Source organism: Dunckerocampus dactyliophorus, chromosome 8 (assembly GCF_027744805.1).
Source record: "Dunckerocampus dactyliophorus isolate RoL2022-P2 chromosome 8, RoL_Ddac_1.1, whole genome shotgun sequence".
NCBI lineage: Eukaryota > Metazoa > Chordata > Actinopteri > Syngnathiformes > Syngnathidae > Dunckerocampus > Dunckerocampus dactyliophorus.
Window position 1 is genome coordinate 26,976,104 of NC_072826.1, and position 19,929 is coordinate 26,996,032.

The window sequence follows — 19,929 nt, forward strand, 5'->3', positions numbered from 1 at the left end:
TTTTGTTGTTGATATTGTTATAGTTATAAATTATGTAGTTTACAAATTCAGGGTTAAGTCCCAAAATATTTTAATGACAGCCAATACTTTGCTTTTGTTTACTTATTTTGTACTATTCACTTTTTATTTGCTCAAACAATTGTATGTAATGTAAGGGAAACATTTTATTGTCTTGTTGATATTCTTACATTTTCTTATAACCAATTAACTGCGATAAACGAGGGACACAGAACAACGCTGCCAGCTCTTGAGTTTGAGTAAGGAAAGGCGGTGAAAATGCAAGGCATTCACTGAGCCACAGATGTTCAACATACTGTATCTGCCAACAACTGCTTTACTGAACAATGAATAAAAAGGATGAACAGTTGAGAATGAAAATCTACATCTCGTATGTGTTTGTCCTCGTCAAGCTTCGTCTCGGCCCTCAGCCTGTCTGTCCACCACATAGACGTCTTCTCTCTCGATGTGTCGGCACAGCGTCATGTACTTGGAGACTCTCATCATCCTCGGAAGGATGAAGCTGCGTGTGAAAGTGTCTCTGGTCAGAGGAGCTCGTCCCTCCACCGCCAGCACACTGTTGATGAACTGGAGACAGAAACTGAAGCAGTTGTGGTTGTCCTCGTCGAAGCTGACACACACCAAGTGAAAGAAGACATGAATAAAGAGAGAGCAGAACGTGAGTGTGTGTGTGTGTGTGTGGTGTGGGTTTACCTGTGCCACGTGGGGTCCCACATGGGTCCGTCTGAGAAGCGGTCCAGATACTGATCCCACTGAGCGAGCAGGTGGAATCTGTCAGGCCTGACCAGAGGGACGCTGATGCAGCACTGCCAGCCACTCATGTCTCTGCTCACTCCTCTCTCAGTGTAGTTGTACACAACTCCTACACACACGCACACACACACACACACACACACACACACATAAAGTCAAGTGTGATGTTCTATTCGTATCATTCTCATCTTTGAAGCCAGCAATTGACCTGAAGTGCTGGAGATGCCCGTGTGCAGGTCGGATGTCCCTTCAAAGTCTCTGAGGAAAGAAGCAGTGGTGTAGTGTGATCGTTTCCAGCCGGGCTTTTCAAAGCGTGGCACATCCAGCGCCTCCCCCCAACAGAACATCTTACTGAAAAACTTCACCGTAGCAAATAAAAATCAATTCATCTTGCCTTCAACATCACTGAGGTTAGCTTAGCAGGTTTCAAAACCCCCCAAAAACATTTCTTTATTTTTCTCAAGCTGCTGCGTCTTGGGCCTCCCAGGGCCACCTAACACTTTGACAACCCTGATATAGAGCAAATACCTCAATTCATTAAACATTAATACTGGGGTGTCCGAACGTTTTCCACCGAGGGCCCCATACTGAAAAGTCAAAGGATGCGAGGGCCACTTTGCAGATATGCTGAGACGTTCTTTATGTTTGTGTTATCACGTATTATTGGTATCAATAAACTTTTTCTCCTTACCCTGTTTTGCTTGTTTCTACATTTTTTTAATGAATTTTTTTGACAAATATTTGAACTTACCACTTGTACAATTTTTCTCTTAATATACACATAATATTTTGACTCATATTATTGGAATAGTATGACTTTTAGCCAACCTAAATGTCCTAAAATTGAAACTTAAAATTTGTTTTGTTTGTTTCTCATCATAATACAACTTTTAAAAAATACATTTTTAGTTCAAAGAAAAAGAAATACCTTAACTAAAAATAAGAATTGGAATGTGGAAAATTAGGTTGCGGAAAAAGTTATAATGTTACAAGAATAAAACAAAAAAAATAAAATTTAATATTAGTAGCAAAGAGTTGAAATATTAATGAAAAAAATAAAATAAAGTTGACATTTTTGGAAAATTAGGTTGGGGAAAAATTTATAATATAATGGGAATAAAGTAAAAATATTATGGGAATAAAATAATATTACGAGAAGATAATTGACAAATATTCAAGAAGTAAGTAGAAATACAGTATTTGGGAAAGAAATAAAAAAAACAGCAAAAATGGGGAAAAAAGAGCAAAGAGGGAAGGTGATAGTAATAATAGGCTTTTTCACTAATACTGTAGAGTCATGGAAAAAATGAGTAGACCACCCTTGTTTCTTCATTTTCATGTTCATTGTAATGCCTGGTACAACTAAAGGTACCTTTGTTTGGACATATATAACAATGGCAAAAAAATAGTTTATAAGAGTTACAGTACAGTACAATGCTATAGCTATTCATGTAAGAATTTAAGTGATTTTGGTTATTATCAAGAAAACCATGCAAGTTGCTAGATACCAGCTCTTAAATTAAACTAAATTTGCTACCATCATTTTATTTGTCCAGACAAATGTACCTTTAGTTGAATCAGGCATTAAAATGGATTAATAAACTGAAGAAACAAGGGTGGTCTAATCATTTTTTCCGTGACTGTATATGACAAAGATGACATGCAGTTTTTAAAAAAAATAAAATACAAATTCTGAGCTTATCTACATGTGTTGCTTTACAAAATATCAAAGTGTCAAAGTTGCATCTTTTCATTTTTCACCATGTGGCCCTCGCTGGAAAAACATGTGGACACCCCTGATTGAACGTGTCCCTCACACGTCTTCAAAGTGTAAAAAGAAGTGAAGCGGTATTAGTTGGAAAAGTAAAGACGCATATGCCGGAGTCTTACTGCTTGCCTCACCTAACTTCCTGTCAAAATTCTTCTTCTTCTCAACGCCTCTCGTTGATACTGCTGCTTGACATGTTGCTCTTTGTTTGCTAGCTGTTAGCAGGGCTGCTGGAAGGGAAGCATATCAGCCTACCGGTGCGTGTTGCTGTCAGCAGGTGTGACGAGGAGGCAGCAGGAGCTCTTGTGTCCGTCAGCCAGCGGGGAGGGCAGGCTGACCGGGGCCTCCAGCAGCCTGCTCCCCTGCAGTCGCTCCCCACAGCTGGGACATTCCTCCGGGAGCGAGAAGCAGAAGATGTCCTTGTGGCAGTGGCTCAGCCGGATAACGCTGCGCTCCATGGCAGCCCCCTTCACTTCTTCACGGCTTACAGCTGGCGGCACGTGACGTCAGGCTCCTCCTGCCTATCGGGTTGCACGGCCCATTAGATGCTCGTCTGAACGGGTTCAAATGCATCTACTGCTCACATTTCACTCACCTTTATTCCTATTTCTTGCCTGCCAGCGAGGGAAGCCATCAGAGTGTACGATGACAGTTGTAGCTGCTACCACTCATCATTTATGTTGATGTTGTACTTGCGTATTTAAAGACATCTCACATAGATTGCGTTTTGATCAAAGACATATGCAGCGATCGTGTTTTGGTCTGACAAATCTTAAGCCAGTTTGATCAAAGAATTAATTCTGCTTGGACATCAAGATGGTTGCTGCTGTATGAAAAAACAGCCACAATCAGGTTGGATTGCAAGGTTTACCGTGTGCGTCAGGCACTTCATGTGCACTTTGTCAAGACATTTGACTTAAGACTCATTTATTTACTCATACAAAGTGCAAGTCAGGCATTTATCAAAAAACTTATAATAAGTAAATAAATTAGAGCATTTTTTATGTCAATGTTATAATTGAGATTTCAGGAAACAGTGCCCTGTTGCCATGAAATATGCCAAAATGTTATATTTTGTACAGTATTTGTAAAGTTTTCCTTCATAAACTATCGAAGCCCATTTCCGTCACTGAAAGGAAAAAAATATCAAGTCATAATGGAGATAAAAAGTCAAAATTATTTGTATTTGTACTTTATTTATCCCACAGCGGGGAAATTCACTTGTTACAGCAGCAAGCAAGATACGCGTAGTAGTGATATCCGCTATGATAAACAGCCACCAGTAAAGAATACATATTGACTACAACATGGTTCAGGTGGTGCAGGTGTTGTAGAGCCTGACAGTGGTCCGTATGAAGGACCTGCGGAACCTCTCCTTCTTACACCGTAGGTGTAACAGTCTATAAGATATATAAGATTTCTAAGATTAACAGTCATAATTAACAGATAAGAAAGTCATAATTATAATTATAAAAAGTCAGAATTATGGGGTAAGAAAGTCCTGAGAAAAAGCTTAAAAATATGACTTAAAAAAATCATAATTATGAGATAAAAGTAAAAATTACAAGTTGGATCTCATAATTTCCACTTTTCATCTCATAATCATGACTTTCCTATCTCATAGTTAGGACTTTTTATCTCGTACTTTCGACTATTCCTGCCCAGAGTGTACCCCGCCGCCCGCCCAAAGTCAGCTGGGATAGGCTCCAGCATACCCCCGCGACCCTAATGAGGATTAAGAGGCATAGAAAACGAATGAATTTCGACCTTTTATCTCATAATTTTGAATTTCCTATTTCATAATTATGACTTTTTATCTCGTCATTTCGACTTTTTATCTCAGAATGATGGCTTTTATCTCATAATTTCGACTTTCTTATCGCATAATTCTGACTTTTTATCTCATTTAGACTTTTTATCTCATGACTTTCTTGAAATATATATAACTTCTTAGCATATCTGTCAGGAATCTGAGGAGCTGTCGGATGCTTGACCCCCGGTATGCAGAGACAGAGGCAAAAAGTGCAAATAAAATTCTTTTAATAACAAAAAAGCGACAGAGGGAAAAGGCTCTGTGAAAACACAGTTTTTAACGTAGTTCTGGAACGTAGCAACAGGCAGGAAGTTCCGGTGACAGCATGCGCCAGGATAACAAAGGCAACAGGCGACAAGACAATGAACCAGCGCCGTACTTGAGGCGGCGCTGGGCTTTTAAACCCTACTGATTGTTATAGCTGCCAGCAGCGCAGCAAACCACGGAGGTGAAGCGGCTGCAGCTTTCCCGCAGCAGGAAGTGCAGCACACCAAAGTAAGAGTGCAGGACAGGAAGTGCTCGGTCCTGTCCTGCGGAACATGACAATATCTACATGTGTTGCTATGCAAAATATGAAAGTGACCCTTGCATCCTTTCATTTTTCACTACGTGGCCCTCGCTGGAAAAATGTTAGGACCCCCCTGGATTAAAATAAAGATAAGTAAAGCAAAGAGATTAAGAATGAAGGATAAATATGGAAATACGGCAGTCAATGAAATGAAATGTATTGCTTTAATTTGTTGAATTTGGCATAATCCATGTTATAATTGCAGTGTTTGTGCCTTTTATTTCCCTTGTAGCCAAGACGATGTTACAGTAACTTCATTATTTGTCCAGTTGCTTGATATTTTTGGCTACCTCCAGTTCTCCATTTAACGTTGTTATTTATTTACGTTCCCTGTGGATCTAATAAAGGGCTAACTTATAAAATCAACAAAGATAATAAGTGAGAGAGGTTTTGCATTAACAATACAGTATATTAATTCATGTCTTATTTTGAGAATAGCTTGTGAATTCATTTGTCATCCTTAAGCGGCAACTTTGCACATCACCATGACGACAGACCTTCTGGTGTGGGCCAAGCTGGCGGTGAGTTCAAGGACCCCAGGAGACATGAGAGTTCCAGTCAGAACGTTGTCCAGTGCAATGGTATCCATGGCGACAGACGTGCTGGAACACTGACAGGTATCGGGTGGCGCTCTCAATCCTGGGGAGCACGTATTCAGAGGTGAAACACTCTCTGCTGATTGGTTGCTTGCCCTGTGACATCATCACTTGGTTAATGAAGCCCAGCGCAAAACCATAACAACACGATCCAAACTCCCTCTCCTCCTGAAACCTGAAGACAGAGAGTGCAGTCATGTGACCACAAAGAGCCGCACAGGTGAGACAGTTTGAGTCGGAGCTGGAACCTGTCTGGCGTCCAGGTGTCCAGTGCAGCAAACACCTCAAGTTGTGCGTCCCACCGTCTTTTAAAGTCTGGGATGCAGTTGCTGGGGGCGACCAGAGGGATGATGATGCTCTGTTCCCAGCCCTGCTGCTGACATTGAACTCCCAACTCTGTATAACTGAACACCAGGCCTGCAACAAGAAGGCCACTGAGGACACGGAGCTAGGCTTCTGAGCACCAAGTGAGATGTTACCTTCAGAGTTGCAAATACCAACATGAAGCTCTGATTCCTTCTCTTCACTGCAGACACAAAATGAAAAGAAAACATACATCCAGGGAGACAGTCCGGTGTGTCAGGAATTTACCTGAGGCCGATTGCACCGCTCTGTGACGTCACAAGGAAGCAGCAGCTTGCGCGATGCCCGTCTCGAATTGGGCACTGGATCCGGACCGGAGCCTCGGACAAGGCGAACCGTACCGCTTGCCCGCACACAGGGCACCGCAAGCCCGCCTCATCTGCCGATGTGAACACGGTGTTCCCGCAATGAGTGAACCGCAGCAGATCCCCGAGCTCCATGAGGACTCTGAACTGACAGGTGGACCGGAAATGGAGCTGTCGCTAGGTGAAGGCGGGATCAACGCTTTGTAAATGCCAAAAATACACCACTGGCTAAATGCATTTCAACAAACGCTCCATGGAACATCTGTTAAAACAAACACACATACGTATATACTGTATATACTGTATATACTGTATATACTGTATATATATATATGGCATATATATGGCATATATATGTGTGTGTGTTCCCACTTTACGTCGTCTTTTAAATATTTTATAAAGAAAATGGAAATAATTCAAGTAGACATACGCCGATTTTGTGCATACTTTTATCAATTTACAGCTAGGCTGTGAAGTTTTTGCTGCTTGTGAACTTAAAGACGTTCGTCAGATGGTCAGAACAATTTCTGACGAGACAGACGTTGCTTCCCGGACTTGTTTGTGTGGGACGCCGCTGTCAGTCGGTCACAACTCGGAAGCTAACAATATTTTGTTGCTCCGCTGGGAAGATGAGCACCAAACAGGTGACCTGCAGGTGAGTCAGTCTGTGTGTGTGTTGATATTAGCCGGGAATGTTAGCCTCATGCTGACGTTTTGAGCTTGTTTCCTTTGTGACCCTTGTCGCTAGCATACACAGCAGCCTGTTTGCTGCCAGTCCGCGTCCTCACATTAGCCGAGCTGTTATTCTGGTGCAGACGCAGACATTGACAAAGGCTAACTTTATTAATACTTCTGTATATTTGATAGCTAGTTTTCATGTCTGGAAATTTCGCGACTTTCCTGCTCATGATGTTTGTTTTTGTGGCAGCGTCAGGACTTCAGAAGACTTTGGCCCTTCTGTGAAGATGAACACTAGTGCAGTTATACCCACACATCGCTGTCGCGTTTATTAGTTGTCTCCTGGATGTTATGTTTACATTATTATTGCGTTACATGGATGCTTGCTCATGTGTTGGCCTCTGTTTAGCGCACACGGTGCACATAAACCGACATGAAAGGTGATCTAATGTTTTTGTTACGTTTTAGTCACCACGTAATTATCAATTAATTAATTAACAGGGCTGCCACTGACGCTGACTTCCATGCAGCCTGCTCAAGGTTCACGTCCCACCAGAGGTTGTGTTCGCACATGTCATTTTTGGTCCAATTAAAACGGAAGCTACTCCGTTTGCTTTGCTGGTACGGTTCGTTTGGTCAAGTGTGAACGCAGTCCAGGACCAAGCAGAGGGCCCGAGACTGCCTGGACGTTATCCAGTCACGGTGTGACTTTATGGATATGTGTAACTGAGCAAAACAGACCACACCGAGTGTTTATTTTGTTCGAGTCCGGACCAGATTACAGTGTGAACGCAGTTGTTTGGGTAGGCGCCAGCTCCCCTTTGAACCCCGAACAAGACAAGCACAGGAAAAAGGAAGGATGGTGTTGAGGTGTGTGGTGTGTTGCAGGTACTTCCTACATGGCGTGTGCAGGGAGGGCAGCCGCTGTATGTTCTCCCATGACCCGTCCAGCAGCAAACCCTCCACCATCTGCAAGTTCTACCAGAGAGGAGTGTGTGCCTATGGGGAACGGTGCAGGTAACTCGTCCACCAAGGTGTGCTGACAGGTGAGGTGTACCTTTCAGAAAGGGTTCATGTGTGTGTTTGCAGGTATGACCACATAAAACCGGCGTACAGAGGTGGTGGCGGGGCTTCAGACAACAAGGCAGGTGGAGGAGGCTCTGGGGGCGGAGCTTCAGTTCGATCTGAACCCAGGAAGACGATGGTGCTGAGAGACAGAGGTGAGTCTTTAAGTTTCTACTAACAAAGACCACACAATAAACATCGTAACGTGTCACTTTGTCTTCAGCCGACTTGACTTCCTGTCTACAAACAGACTTGGTGGACAAGAGTCTGTCGGTGGGGCAGCTTGACAGCATGTTTGGGGGTCAAGCAGGCGGCCTGGGTTCAGAGGTCACAGCCGCAGCTCCCCAGTCATACGTCGAAGCCATCAGGACGGGCTTGGAAGCTTCGGCGCCAGACCAAGGTGGGACACAGAACACTGGGTGCGATTGCTGGACTTTTTACACTCGCCTTGTCGCCCCAGTTGAATTATTGAGTGGTCTCTTTTGCTGTAGCTCCTCCCCAGATGGGCGGCGCCTTCCAGGACTTGTCCCAGCTGTGTCCTTACGCCGCTGCCGGTCGCTGTTACTATGAGGACAACTGCCCTTATCTTCATGGCGACCAGTGTGAGGTGTGCAGACTACAGGTGCTGCACCCCCACGACCCTGAGCAGAGGAGAGCTCACGAAAAGGTGCGTCACGTGATCATGCATCCGTATGTCTGCATTGCTTTTGAGTCAGTCGTGGTCAAAAACACTCAGGACGACCGACAAGGATGAGGAAGACACATATGCAGACATCCGTGTACAATCCAACTAAGAAGACACAAACTGTGTTTTCCCCGATGATGCAGTACTTACAGTAATACAAGGCCATTTCATTTATGACGGCACATCAACTATCAGCTCAGCTGTGACAATGATGCTTTCACTGACATCCTATAAGATAGACTGCCATGTGGTCGACAGATGTGCCTGCTGGCCTTTGAGAGCGACATGGAGAAGGCGTTTGCTGCCCAGCTCAGCCAAGACAAGGTGGGGTGATGATGATGATGATGTTGTTATTGCTTGCTAACTACGTGTTGTTGCTTCAGGTGTGTTCCATCTGCATGGAGGTGGTGGTGCAGAAGGTGAACCCGTCAGAGCGCAGGTTTGGGATTCTGTCCTCCTGCTGTCACATCTTCTGTCTGGCCTGCATCCGGCAGTGGCGCTGCACTCGCAACTTCAGCAACAAGATCATCAAGTAGGCTCGTCTTCAGCGCCGCCGTCCGCCTACGTTTAGACCCACGTTGACGTCCGCTCTCGTCTCAGGTCGTGTCCAGAGTGCCGCGTCATCTCCGAGTTCGTCATCCCGTCCGTTTACTGGGTGGAGGACCAGGACGACAAGGACCACCTGATAGAGCTCTTCAAGTCTGGAGTGAGGTGAGTGACCCGCCTCAGCGCCCTCTGGACTATTGCACAGGCAGTGCACACTTGCGTACTTAGACTTAGTCTTTGGAGTGCATAAGTGCACACGTGCGTACTTACACAAAGTATTTGGAGTGCATGAGCGCGTATTACAGGGCCGCACGGTGGCCAAGTTGTTAGCATGTTGGCCACACAGTCAGGAGATCAGGAAGTTCGAATCTCCGTTGGGCATCTCTGTGTGGAGTTTGCATGTTCTCCCAGAGCGTGCGTGGGTTTTCTCCGGGTACTCCGGTTTCCTCCCACATTGCAAAAACATGCATGTTAGGTTAATTGGTGACTCTAAATTGTCCATAGGTATGAATGTGAGTGTGAATGGTTGTATATGTGCCCTGCCATTGGCTGGCGACCAGTCCAGGCTGTACCCCGCTTCTCGCCCGAAGTCAGCTTGGATAGGCTCCAGCATACCCGCGACCCTAGTGGGGATAAGCGGCATAGAAGATGGATGGATGGAGCACACATTACACTAGGAGTTTGAGTTGCCCTCGTTGACTTCCCCTAGGCCACATGTGTCATACTCGTGCCCTGGAGGGCCGAGACGCTGCAGGTTTTCTCTCCAACCAGTTTCTTCAGCAGGTGATTTAATTGATGAGCTCCTTCCCTCACACTGAAGGTGTTGATCATTAAAATCACCTGCTTTAGTGACTGGCTGGAAAGAAATCCTGCAGTGTCTCGGCCCTCCATGGCATGAGTTTGACACCCCTGCCCAAGACACTGCCGATGTTAAGCGGAGACGACTTGCAGAGCCAAGGGAAAGTGGATGTGGGAGGAGTGGAAGTGACAAATGGATTGCACTTTCCCTTGTTGACTTTCAGCCAAAGTATTGGCTACGTTTACATGCAGTCAAATAACCCTATCATAACCGGAATATTAGCAATAACCCGGAAATCGGGTCATGTACACGCCTATCGAGATATCCCGATCAAAAGGAACATTAATTTGTGTTCTGCACATGTTCTGTTCAAAAGGAATTTTGTGTCTTTGGCAGGAACTACTTGTAAACACGACAACACGCAAAACCCCACATTTTTGGAGCGAGGGGGAAACAAGCCACGTCGTTAGTGTGCTGAAAGACAGGAACATTATGTCTTTTATTGACGGTAGAAAGTACCGCACTAGCCAAATCTATCAGAAGGTGAGCAAGCAGTTACGCGAAGCAGGGTTTGTACGAACGCATCTTCAAAAGTGCCCGGGATTTATAGCATGGATTTGGATGGCACAGCTCCAGCTCCATTTCCTATTTCTTCACGTTCTCGCCTTCCATTAATGAAGAAAGTGAGACAGAATAGTGTCAAGTACTGATGGTGGGTCAGTACCAGCACCAAAACGCAAACAGGCGTTCATTATCCCCCGTGCCGGTGGTGGTGTTGTTGTTGTTGTTGTTTTTGGAAACAGGAAGAAGAAACAGAAATGACGGGTTATGACATTTTCCGTGCATCGAGACGTTGTCCGTGCAGGTTTTTTTTGGGTTGTTTTTTTTCACGTCGTGCATGTAAACAGGTTATTCCGAATGTTTCAGAAACTGGAATATTGACCTTAACCCGAATATTGACCGCATGTAAACGTAGTCAATCTGAATGCTTCCACCAGTTGTAGGCGTCGTCCTATACTGTTTCTTACAAATAATAACAAATACCTTCCTATTATTGTTTTTTTATTATTTAAAAGCCAAAATGTGTATATTACATGTTTTTTTATTTATTCCATTTAGTTTTAGTTAGTTTCCAAAGTAGTGTTGTTCGTTTCAATTTGTTTCAATCAGTGTTATTGTTTATTTGGAAAAGTGGAATGGAATGGAATGATATTTTTACTGTAGTCATCATTGTGGGTTTTTGTTTGTTGATCAGTTGTTTGCGCTGACATGTTGTCACTGCAAAAGTAGAAATAGAATAATTACCCTGCACATTTTAGGGATCTTCTTCCACACAAAGAGTGTTTGATGTTCATTACTGTCACCCCATGGATGTATTTTTCTTGCACCAATGCAGTGCATTGTGGGTAATACACAACTCTCGAGTGATCATTGTTGACTCGCTCCCTCAGCTGGAGAAATGGAACCACACTTACGATGGCGGCGAGGATCCAACTCAACTCAAACTCAAACTGCTATTAGAATGCAGCCTTAGTGCGTGGAGTGCATGAGTGTACACTTTCGTACTTACACTTAAGTCTTTGGAGTGCAGGAGTGCACACTTGCGTACTTACACTTAGTATTTGGACTGCATGAGTGCCCACTTGCGTACTTACACTGAGTCTTTGGAGTGCAGTAGTGCATACTTAGGTTATGCACACACTTGCATACTTACGTAGTACTTGGAGTGCTGAGGTGCACACGAGTCCTTGGAGTGCATGTGTTCACACTTAGTAGTATGGCAAAATGCAGTACACTGTTGGACACTTGCCATGCATAATAGTTGCCATCTTGGCTATGTAGCAGAATGGGAGGAGCAAGATGGAAAGTAGTGAACAGAAGAAAAAGAAGGTAAATATTGCCATAGGTGTCCCAATACAAATTGTTCACTTCCGATGACACCGATACTGCAGCCTTGAGTATCGGTATACCAATTTCAGTCCGGTTCGATATCAGCAGTGACTTTTTGTAGTGTGGAATGTAAGAAAAGGCTTGATCGAGTGAGTTTACTCAAGCAGAGAACAATATTCAGCAACAGTAGGTATGAGCAGGAGCGCTGTATTGGTGGGAAAAGACAATTAATCCCAAGGGCCCCTGTCAGAAAAAAATTAGGGAATTATTTAAAAAAATTAAAATGTGGTTTTTAAATTTTTTTTACGGTGCCCACAATTTGTGGTGGCACCCTTGGACATGAGAAAAACTCATTTTCTCACACTTTGCACTGTTTTAGACAGCTTTGGTGGTTTTGGGGGGTGGGGGCAGAGAATTCTTTGCCTCCGTGGTCTTGCGAGGATTCTCATGCTGTTCTTTGTAGATGCATGGGGTTGGTCATGTTGAACTTCCCCGGTTCTATGGGGACTTCGTCATGGCAGGTTTTGCACTTGGCTGTGGCGTCTTTTTTGGACTTTGGCGAGGGGTGCTGCCACATGGCCGACGTCAGTCCTGTTCCGTGCTACTTTGTGGTTTGCATGCTTGATAGAAGTGCTAGAGCGGTGTCTGGAATGGACTGCTTGTATCAGAATGCTGATATTGGAGATTTTAGATGCAGCCCAATATCATACAAACAAATACTGTTGTTTTTTTATGCTGATATTGGACATCAATATTGGATCGGGACACCCCTAAATATTGTGATTGTGTGATTTCCAGTAAGTGTGCAACAACACTACACACATTTCACACACTCAGGAACTACGTGCACAGTGTACAGTATACTTAACAAGTGTACAAACAAAGTATTCCATTTGAGACACAGCATTGGCTGTGTGTTTGTGTGTGTGCAGCAAGAAAGCCTGCAAGTACTTCGACCAGGGTCGCGGCTTGTGTCCCTTTGGAGGAAAGTGTTTGTATCTCCACGCCTACCCAGACGGAACCCGAGCAGAACCCGATAAGCCACGGAAACAGCTGAGCTCAGAGGGTAACATCCGGGTGAGTAGCCGCCATGTGGATTGACAGGCGTAGTGCTGCCGCCTTGACGACGTGTGCTGTGTCGTCACGTCAGTTCATGAACAGCGTTCGCTTGTGGGATTTCATCGAAGAGCGTGAGCAGCACTCTGGCCGACCTTTGCCCTCCCTGGATGATGACATCACAGAGCTGAGGGAACTCTTCATGCAGCTGTCGGCGCCCAGCCACGATGGGCCGGAGGCTTCGCCTGACACTGAGCAGTAGCGACGGCATGGTGTAAAGACAACATGAGGCGTTAGAAAGTGAGTTTTCTTTTTGTGTAGAAGTCAGACAGCAACACTCGTTTCCTGCCAGCTTGTAAATGAATTCATGTATTTATAGTAGGCTCCAGTGCTTGCTTTTACAAGCTTACACATGACTGAGCTGTGTTTTATTCTTGATGTCATCAAGCTAATAAAAGCTCCTGAGTACAACAACCAAAGGCTGTACATGACTTGTCAGGTGAGTGCAATGATCACCGGTGGCCACCAGGGGACAGATAGCAGCCACTTCATGCACACTACTCCCTGCTTCTGAGGTTTTCCAGACTCACACAGATATGAAAGTGAAAGTAAAAGGGAGGAGTCCCAGGGGGCGGGCCCACATGTCCACTTCAGCACTACAGGAGGAGGGTCCATCTATGACTTCCTTTCCTCAGTATAAAAACAAAATATCCAACAAGAAGATCAACAGACAGGTTATCAACCAGAAATGAGTCATCCCTGTACCGCTCACAGCCACCAGGAGGAATATCGACATTTAATACTATGATATGCTGTGATATACAGGTGTGTTCGAAAAGTTGTAGGACTTGATTCTTGGATGTGAGTGGCATGGTTCGTTGTGAGTTCTTCTCAGACCATCAATAAGCACGTCTACAAAGACATCCTGCTGCACGTCTGCTCACAACACTCTGAGCATCCCACACTTTCTGGCTGAGAAGAACCTCCCTACTCATGCTGCCTTGATCCCTGTGATATGATTTCCTCTTTCCCAAACGCAAGAGAGGGTCGAGGGGACCCGTTTTGAAGACGAGGACGACATCAATATGGTGATGACGATGAAGCTGCAGAGGATCTGGAAGAATCCTTGCAGGTGTCCATGAAGGCGGATTACTTCCAAGGGAGAAACTTGTAGTTTGGATTTAAAATGTAACTTTAGTGACACCAGTCCTGGAACTTTTCTGACACATCGCATAGTAAGCAGCATTGTAGTCTTCAAATGACGTCTGTGTACCAAATCACATGCTTCCACTCAGTTGTCGCTCGCCACTTTGCAGCTCGAATGTTGTGGCTTCACTCAAATTAGTTAATAAATCATGCTGTTTTGTGGCGGATTATGAAAACATTCATATTGGGAAGCTGCTGGGATGGGAATCGGCACTTCCAAGCCCGAGGTTCTCGCCTGGAAAAGGGTCGAGTGCCATCTGCAGGTTGGGAATGAGATCCTACCCCAAGTGGACTGGTGTGGCGTCTACAGTGATGCGGACTCTGCATCGGTCCGAGCTTTGGATAGTGACCAAAAGAACAAGATCGTGGGTACAAGCGGCTGAAATAAGCTTGCACTGTAGGGTGGCTGTGCTCTCCCTTAGAGATAAGGTGAGAAGCACTGTCATGTAGAACCACTGTCAGATGAGGTGGCTCGGGGATCTGGTCCGGACGCCTCCCTGGGGAAGTGTTCAGGGCACGTCCAACTGGTAGGTGGCCTTGGGGAAGACCCAGGACACATTTGAGAGACAATGGGCCTCATTCACGAACATCTTCTTAAAAGTCTTCTTAAGAACTGTACTTAAGAAGGCGTGGGTTGGAAACTGCGCCACATTCACGACAAATGAAGTTAAGTAGGGATAATCGTTCGCACCGGTGTTCTTAGGTTGATGAATGCCAACTGCGATGCCCGTGCATGTGAGGCCTAATTTGCATAGGTCACCGCCTATTATTTCCTATATAAGGTCAAAAATGTGCCATGAGCAACAGGCAGCTGGAGGCGGAGATGGCAACGCGCAAGTGCAAGACTGAGGAGCAGCTGGACAACAAACGAAAGAAAATCTTCAATTCTACTGAAATAGAGGTGCTTTTACAAGGAGTGACCGAACACAAGACCACCTTATTTTCACGTGTATCCACCGGTCATCAGGCCATCCAAAAAGAGTCGGCATGGAGCACCATTGCAGGAAACATAAATGCCGTTTCCACGGAGAAACGCGCCACCGCAGAGGTTAAAAAGAAGTGTTTTGACTTAAAATAGACAAAAAAAAAAAAAAGATTAGACTGCACCGGAGGGATCTGGAGAAAACGGGAGGTGGGCCATCAATCAGAAACCAAACCATTTCAGAAACTCTAGAAAATATTTACACAATCATGATTGAAAAATAAAGTAAAAATACATAGTTTGTGTGTGACTATTTATTTTTTTCTGTGGTTACATTTGATTAGACGCTGCCTAATTAATACAGCAGCCCCGTGCTCTGGCTCAAGACGTGGCTGGGGGTGCATGTCGTTATCTGGGGGTGCTACGTGCGCAATAGACACACCACGTTTCATTGCGATGTGCACACCTGCAAGAACAGAGAAGCCTGAAGCGGGACATCAAATATTCGTCGCTTTCAGCAAATAAATCTACATGGTCCCAAAACATTCTCTCTCTGCGCAGCGCACGTCCAGCCAGGTACTTTTTTTTGATGAATTGGGATTTTAATATATATTTATCCATGGAGTATATTTTAGTTGTTTTGATGATAAATAATTGTTGGGATATTTTATTTGCACTACATTTTTGGGGATAAGGTTGCAAAATCCATCATGAGGGCAATTGCGCATTGAAAGTGCAAGCTTTGCTTGTGCGTAAGAGTCCTCCTGAGCGTTCGTAGAATTTGTTCTTAGATCTAAGAACTGCGAGTTAAGAACACGTTTCGTGAATGGCAAAAATCTTCGTAAGAAGGCTTTACGAACACATTTGTGCGTAAGAACGTTTCGTGAATGAGGCCCAATGTCTCTCAGCTGGCCTGGGAACGTCTCGGGGTCTGGCCAGGGGAGAGGGGAGTGTGGGCTTCCTGTCTTAAGTTGCTGTCCCCACTACCTGACCCCCGGATCTATGGAGGACCAAATTAAATAAATAAATCCTTCAATAATTAATTTAGTGTGTCATTAAATAAATAAATCTTTAAATAATTAAATGTAAAGACATAATTATTTCAACATTTAATTATGTCAATTTTCATTAATTCTTTCACTATTTATTTCATTTAATTAATTAATTTGGCAATTATGTATTTGATTAGTTCGCTATTTAACCTGTGTGTGCAACTTCGTGAGTTAATTTTATCTGTCACAACCACCCATCAAAGTCTGTGGGCGGATCCTAACGCCTGATTGGTCCCGGGACATTAAGTCACAACAGGTCAATTTCAGACGGATCGATGCAGAGCCAGTGAACATATTCTGATAAAGTAGGTGGCGCTATTTATCGCGGTTATGGTGTTTCGTTGTTCGGTTTGGCTTATTATTAGTCAAAATATATGCTTATTTTAGCTAATGTTACGTCGTCTTTGCCTGAATTATATGTATGAGAAACTTATTTGGCTAATTTATTGCTTTCTTTTCCATTACTTCTGTGTACAGTACATTAATCGCGGATAGATACGGTTAAATTAACCTTCAATCATGTATCCAGTTGGTTACTTCGGCATGTCAAATACCAAACGCTGGTCTTTTGTGTGTGTTGTCAATGTCAACCCTGGTGGAAAAGTGCTGTGGTGCTTCCACTAAATTTTCAGCTTTAGAAACAGCTTTAAACGATCGTATGACTTTATTTTATACTGAGCGAAGAGCGAGTGAATACATTGCAGACTGTTGTCCGCCTAGCTCCGCCCACCTCTCTTGCTCACCATCATGGCGGACTTTCTGCTCCCTAGCGTACTACTCTCTTTTCAATTCTATTGTCCTTGGTCACAACAAACGTCGACACGAGGACAGCAGCACCGCTGTTGTCAGTGTCATCCAAGGCGAATGCAGTAGATGAAAGTGAGAGTGACGCTGTTCATCACAAAGCTGTGAGCATTAAAGCGGTAAACTATATTTAAATGTCACATCATGTTCTTATCAATTACAGTAAAAGCGGGTTGAGATGATTCACTTGTTAGGTAATAATAATACCCCAGGAGGATATTTAAGGACTTTTTCTACTTTAGGAAATAGGAGATTTTTTTTTTCATATTTACACTTGTTAGAATATGATAAACTTTATTATTTCAGTTCATTTTGGGGCATCTTAAGCTGACAGATAACTGTAACAGATTTCAAAAGTAAAAGTGGCCTTAATTACATACTCACATTTTGTTAAAAAAAAAAAAAAAGGATGTGGAGGGCCCCAATGACTAGGTTTGCCTTGGACCCCCAATTGACTAAATACACCCTTGTCTGGAACCAAACTTCTTGAGAGGGGCTGGACCTTGTTCTACTGTGGAGTTGCTGCAGAGGAGAGGCAGTGAGCTGGTGTGGGCTTATTAATAGCCCGCTGGCTCGGTGCCTCTGTGTTGGACTCATCCCCGGTGAACGAGAGGGTCACTTGCCTACGCATTCAGGTTGAGGAAAGGGTCCTGACTGGGTCCAGCTCAGAGTAACCAACCTTCTCGGGGTCCATGAGCATCTCCACTGGTCACTCCGTAGCTCTACTGGGAGATTTCAACGCCCATGTGGGCAGCGACAGTGTGACCTGGAAGAATGTGTTTGGGATGAACAGTCCCCCCACCCCGATCTGAACACATGTGGTGTTATGTTACTGGATTTTGTGCTAACCACAGTTTGTACATTACAAACAACATGAGGATGTCCATAAGGGCACCTGGCACCAGGACACCTGAGGCTGCAAGTCTATAATTGACTTTATAGTCATATCAGCAGACCTGTGTCCAAAGGTTTCGGACTCCCGAAGCAGCTGACAGGTACAGTGCTTGAGGCAAAAACTGGGTTGTGGGAGGTGAGGCTACGGAGCACGATTTTTGGTGGGCCTCAAAGAGGTTCTGGCAAACCAGCCATCGCCTCAGAAAGGGGAAGCAGTTCTCGAACCGGAAGCCTGCTGACTGAGGATATGGTCAGGTGATGGAAGGAATAATTTGAGACCTTTCTCAATCCCTGACATACCATTCATAAAGGAAGCAGGTGAGTTGCGGCGCTCAAGCACCTCCAGGGTTTGTTTGATGGTGAAGGTACCATAAAGACTTGAAAATATAAAGTAGAACATTAAACAGCTTGAGGTGTCAGAGGCTGCAGCGATAAAGATCAGCATGGCTGGTGAGGAGCATACACGTTAAGGAGCATGACATGATTCAAGATTCAAGAGTTTTATTGTCATATGCATAGTAAAACAGGCAATTATACTATGCAATGAAATTCTTATTCTGTTCATTCTCCCAAGAAAAGAAAGAAAACACAAGAAAGAATAAGAACATAAGAAATATTAATACCAATAAATTAAGCAACAACAACAGAAGAGACATTAATACAGATAAATAATACAAATAAATGAATAAATAAATAAGTAAATAAATAAAAGTGCTATGAGTGTGTGCGTGTGTTGTGTGCAGCGTGTGTGAGTGTTTCGAGAGAAGCCTGATGCCCTGTGGGTAAAAGCTGTTTGCCAGTCTTGTGGTCCTGGACTTCAAACTCCTGTAGCGTCTGCCTGACGGTAGGAGTGTGAATAATGAGTGTTGTGGATGTGTGCTGTCCTTGATGAGGTTGTGTGTTCTGCGTAGGACTCTAGATTTATAAATGTCTTGCAGTGAGGGGAGGGCTGCCCCAACAATGTTCTGTGAGGCCTTGATCACCCGCTGGAGTGCCTTCCTATCACGTGTTGTACAGTTACCGTACCAAACAGTGATGGAGGCTGTAAGGACACTTTCGATAGTGCATCTGTAGAAGCAACTCAGGATTGTGGTGGACATGCCAAATTTCCTCAGTCTTCTCAGGAAGTACAGTCTCCTTTGGGACTTCTTCATAATTTGTTGGGTGTTGTGAGACCAGGTGAGGTCCTCGCTGATGTGTGTGCCAAGGAACTTGAAGGTTTTCACCCTCTCCACCTCAGTCTCATCAATAAACAGGGGTCCATGCGGCTCCTTTTCCCTTGTTCTTGGGTCGATGATCATCTCTTTAGTCTTATCTGTATTGAGAAGGAGATTGTTATCACGACACCAAGCTATGAGGTCCGCCACCTCTCTTCTGTATGATGTTTCAACACCACCGGTAATCAGTCTGATGACTGTAGTGTCATCCGCAAATTTAATGATGCTGGTGTTGTTCTGGGAGGCCACGCAGTCATAGGTGAAGAGCGTATAGAGGAGTGGACTCAGCACACACCCCTGTGGGGTCCCAGTGCTCACAATTCTTGAGCTGGATGTGCGATTGTGGACTCTGACTGACTGGGGCCTGCCTGTTAGAAAGTCAAACACCCAGTTACAGAGGGGGGGTGACAGGCCAAGTGTGAGGAGCTTGTTTGTGAGTTTGTGGGGGCTGACTGTATTAAAAGCAGAGCTATAGTTTATAAATAGCATTCTGACATACAGTATGTGTCCTGGCCCTGTAGGTGAGAAAGGGCTGTGTGGATGGCAGTGTTGACTGCATCATCCGTGGACCGGTTCTGGCGATATGCAAACTGTAGAGGGTCCACAGTTGCCGGGATGCTCTTTTTGATGTGGGTCATGACTATCTTTCAAAGCACTTCATTACAATAGGAGTGAGTGCTATAGGGCGATAGTCGTTCAAGCAGGTCACGTTGCTCTTCTTGGGTACGGGCACTATGGTGGTGGACTTAAAGCAGGTCGGTCATTTAGAACATGGATTAAAATACTATACAACACCCCGAAGGCCTCTGTTCGGACCAACAATCACATCTCTCCAGAATTTACTTTACAAAGAGGTACTAGGCAAGGGTGTCCACTCTCTCCCTCACTATTTGCTATCTTTATCGAACCTCTTGCAGCTGCAATTCGACAA

The 19,929-nt window shown here is 44.4% G+C and overlaps 3 protein-coding genes across 4 annotated transcripts; 1 reads left to right on the forward strand and 2 right to left on the reverse strand.

The window, feature by feature from the left end:
- Positions 1-405: 405 nt before the first annotated feature.
- On the reverse strand, positions 406-2,997 carry mkrn2os.2 (MKRN2 opposite strand, tandem duplicate 2). The gene is made up of 4 exons (XM_054784358.1): positions 2,795-2,997; positions 980-1,029; positions 712-880; positions 406-628 (listed from the first exon to the last, which is right to left on the reverse strand). The coding sequence occupies exons 1-4, from the start codon at positions 2,995-2,997 to the stop codon at positions 406-408; spliced, it is 645 nt and encodes a 214-aa protein (XP_054640333.1).
- A 1,631-nt stretch (positions 2,998-4,628) lies between these two features.
- Positions 4,629-6,332, reverse strand: mkrn2os.1 (MKRN2 opposite strand, tandem duplicate 1). The gene is made up of 4 exons (XM_054784972.1): positions 6,108-6,332; positions 5,996-6,042; positions 5,765-5,933; positions 4,629-5,691 (listed from the first exon to the last, which is right to left on the reverse strand). The coding sequence occupies exons 1-4, from the start codon at positions 6,317-6,319 to the stop codon at positions 5,448-5,450; spliced, it is 672 nt and encodes a 223-aa protein (XP_054640947.1). The 5' UTR covers positions 6,320-6,332; the 3' UTR covers positions 4,629-5,447.
- A 370-nt stretch (positions 6,333-6,702) lies between these two features.
- On the forward strand, positions 6,703-13,375 carry mkrn2 (makorin, ring finger protein, 2). Of its 2 annotated transcripts, none has more exons than XM_054784527.1 (10): positions 6,703-6,839; positions 7,751-7,879; positions 7,952-8,082; positions 8,151-8,327; positions 8,419-8,594; positions 8,871-8,936; positions 8,996-9,144; positions 9,213-9,323; positions 12,780-12,924; positions 12,998-13,375. In XM_054784527.1, exons 1-10 carry the CDS (start codon positions 6,814-6,816, stop codon positions 13,163-13,165), a joined length of 1,278 nt encoding a protein of 425 aa, XP_054640502.1. In that variant the 5' UTR covers positions 6,703-6,813; the 3' UTR covers positions 13,166-13,375. The 2 variants fall into 2 exon arrangements, with proteins under 2 accessions (XP_054640502.1, XP_054640503.1); XM_054784528.1 differs by having other exon boundaries at positions 8,178-8,327.
- The last annotated feature ends 6,554 nt before the right edge of the window (positions 13,376-19,929 follow it).

Bases quoted from the DNA above. Each gene is read 5' to 3' on its own strand.
- mkrn2os.2 (XM_054784358.1), bottom strand. From the start codon at position 2,997: ATGGAGCGCAGCGTTATCCGGCTGAGCCACTGCCACAAGGACATCTTC. The intron at 1,030-2,794 runs GTAGGCTGATAT...TTCTTTCCTCAG, and splicing joins GCTGACAGCAACACGCACCG to AGACTTTGAAGGGACATCCG. The intron at 881-979 runs GTCAATTGCTGG...GCGTGTGTGTAG, and splicing joins GGGCATCTCCAGCACTTCAG to GAGTTGTGTACAACTACACT.
- mkrn2os.1 (XM_054784972.1), bottom strand. From the start codon at position 6,319: ATGGAGCTCGGGGATCTGCTGCGGTTCACTCATTGCGGGAACACCGTG. The intron at 5,934-5,995 runs GTAACATCTCAC...TTCTTGTTGCAG, and splicing joins TGGTATTTGCAACTCTGAAG to GCCTGGTGTTCAGTTATACA. The intron at 5,692-5,764 runs GTTCCAGCTCCG...CTCTGTCTTCAG, and splicing joins GACACCTGGACGCCAGACAG to GTTTCAGGAGGAGAGGGAGT.
- mkrn2 (XM_054784527.1), top strand. From the start codon at position 6,814: ATGAGCACCAAACAGGTGACCTGCAG. The intron at 7,880-7,951 runs GTAACTCGTCCA...GTGTGTTTGCAG, and splicing joins GCCTATGGGGAACGGTGCAG to GTATGACCACATAAAACCGG. The intron at 8,937-8,995 runs GTGGGGTGATGA...TTGTTGCTTCAG, and splicing joins CCCAGCTCAGCCAAGACAAG to GTGTGTTCCATCTGCATGGA.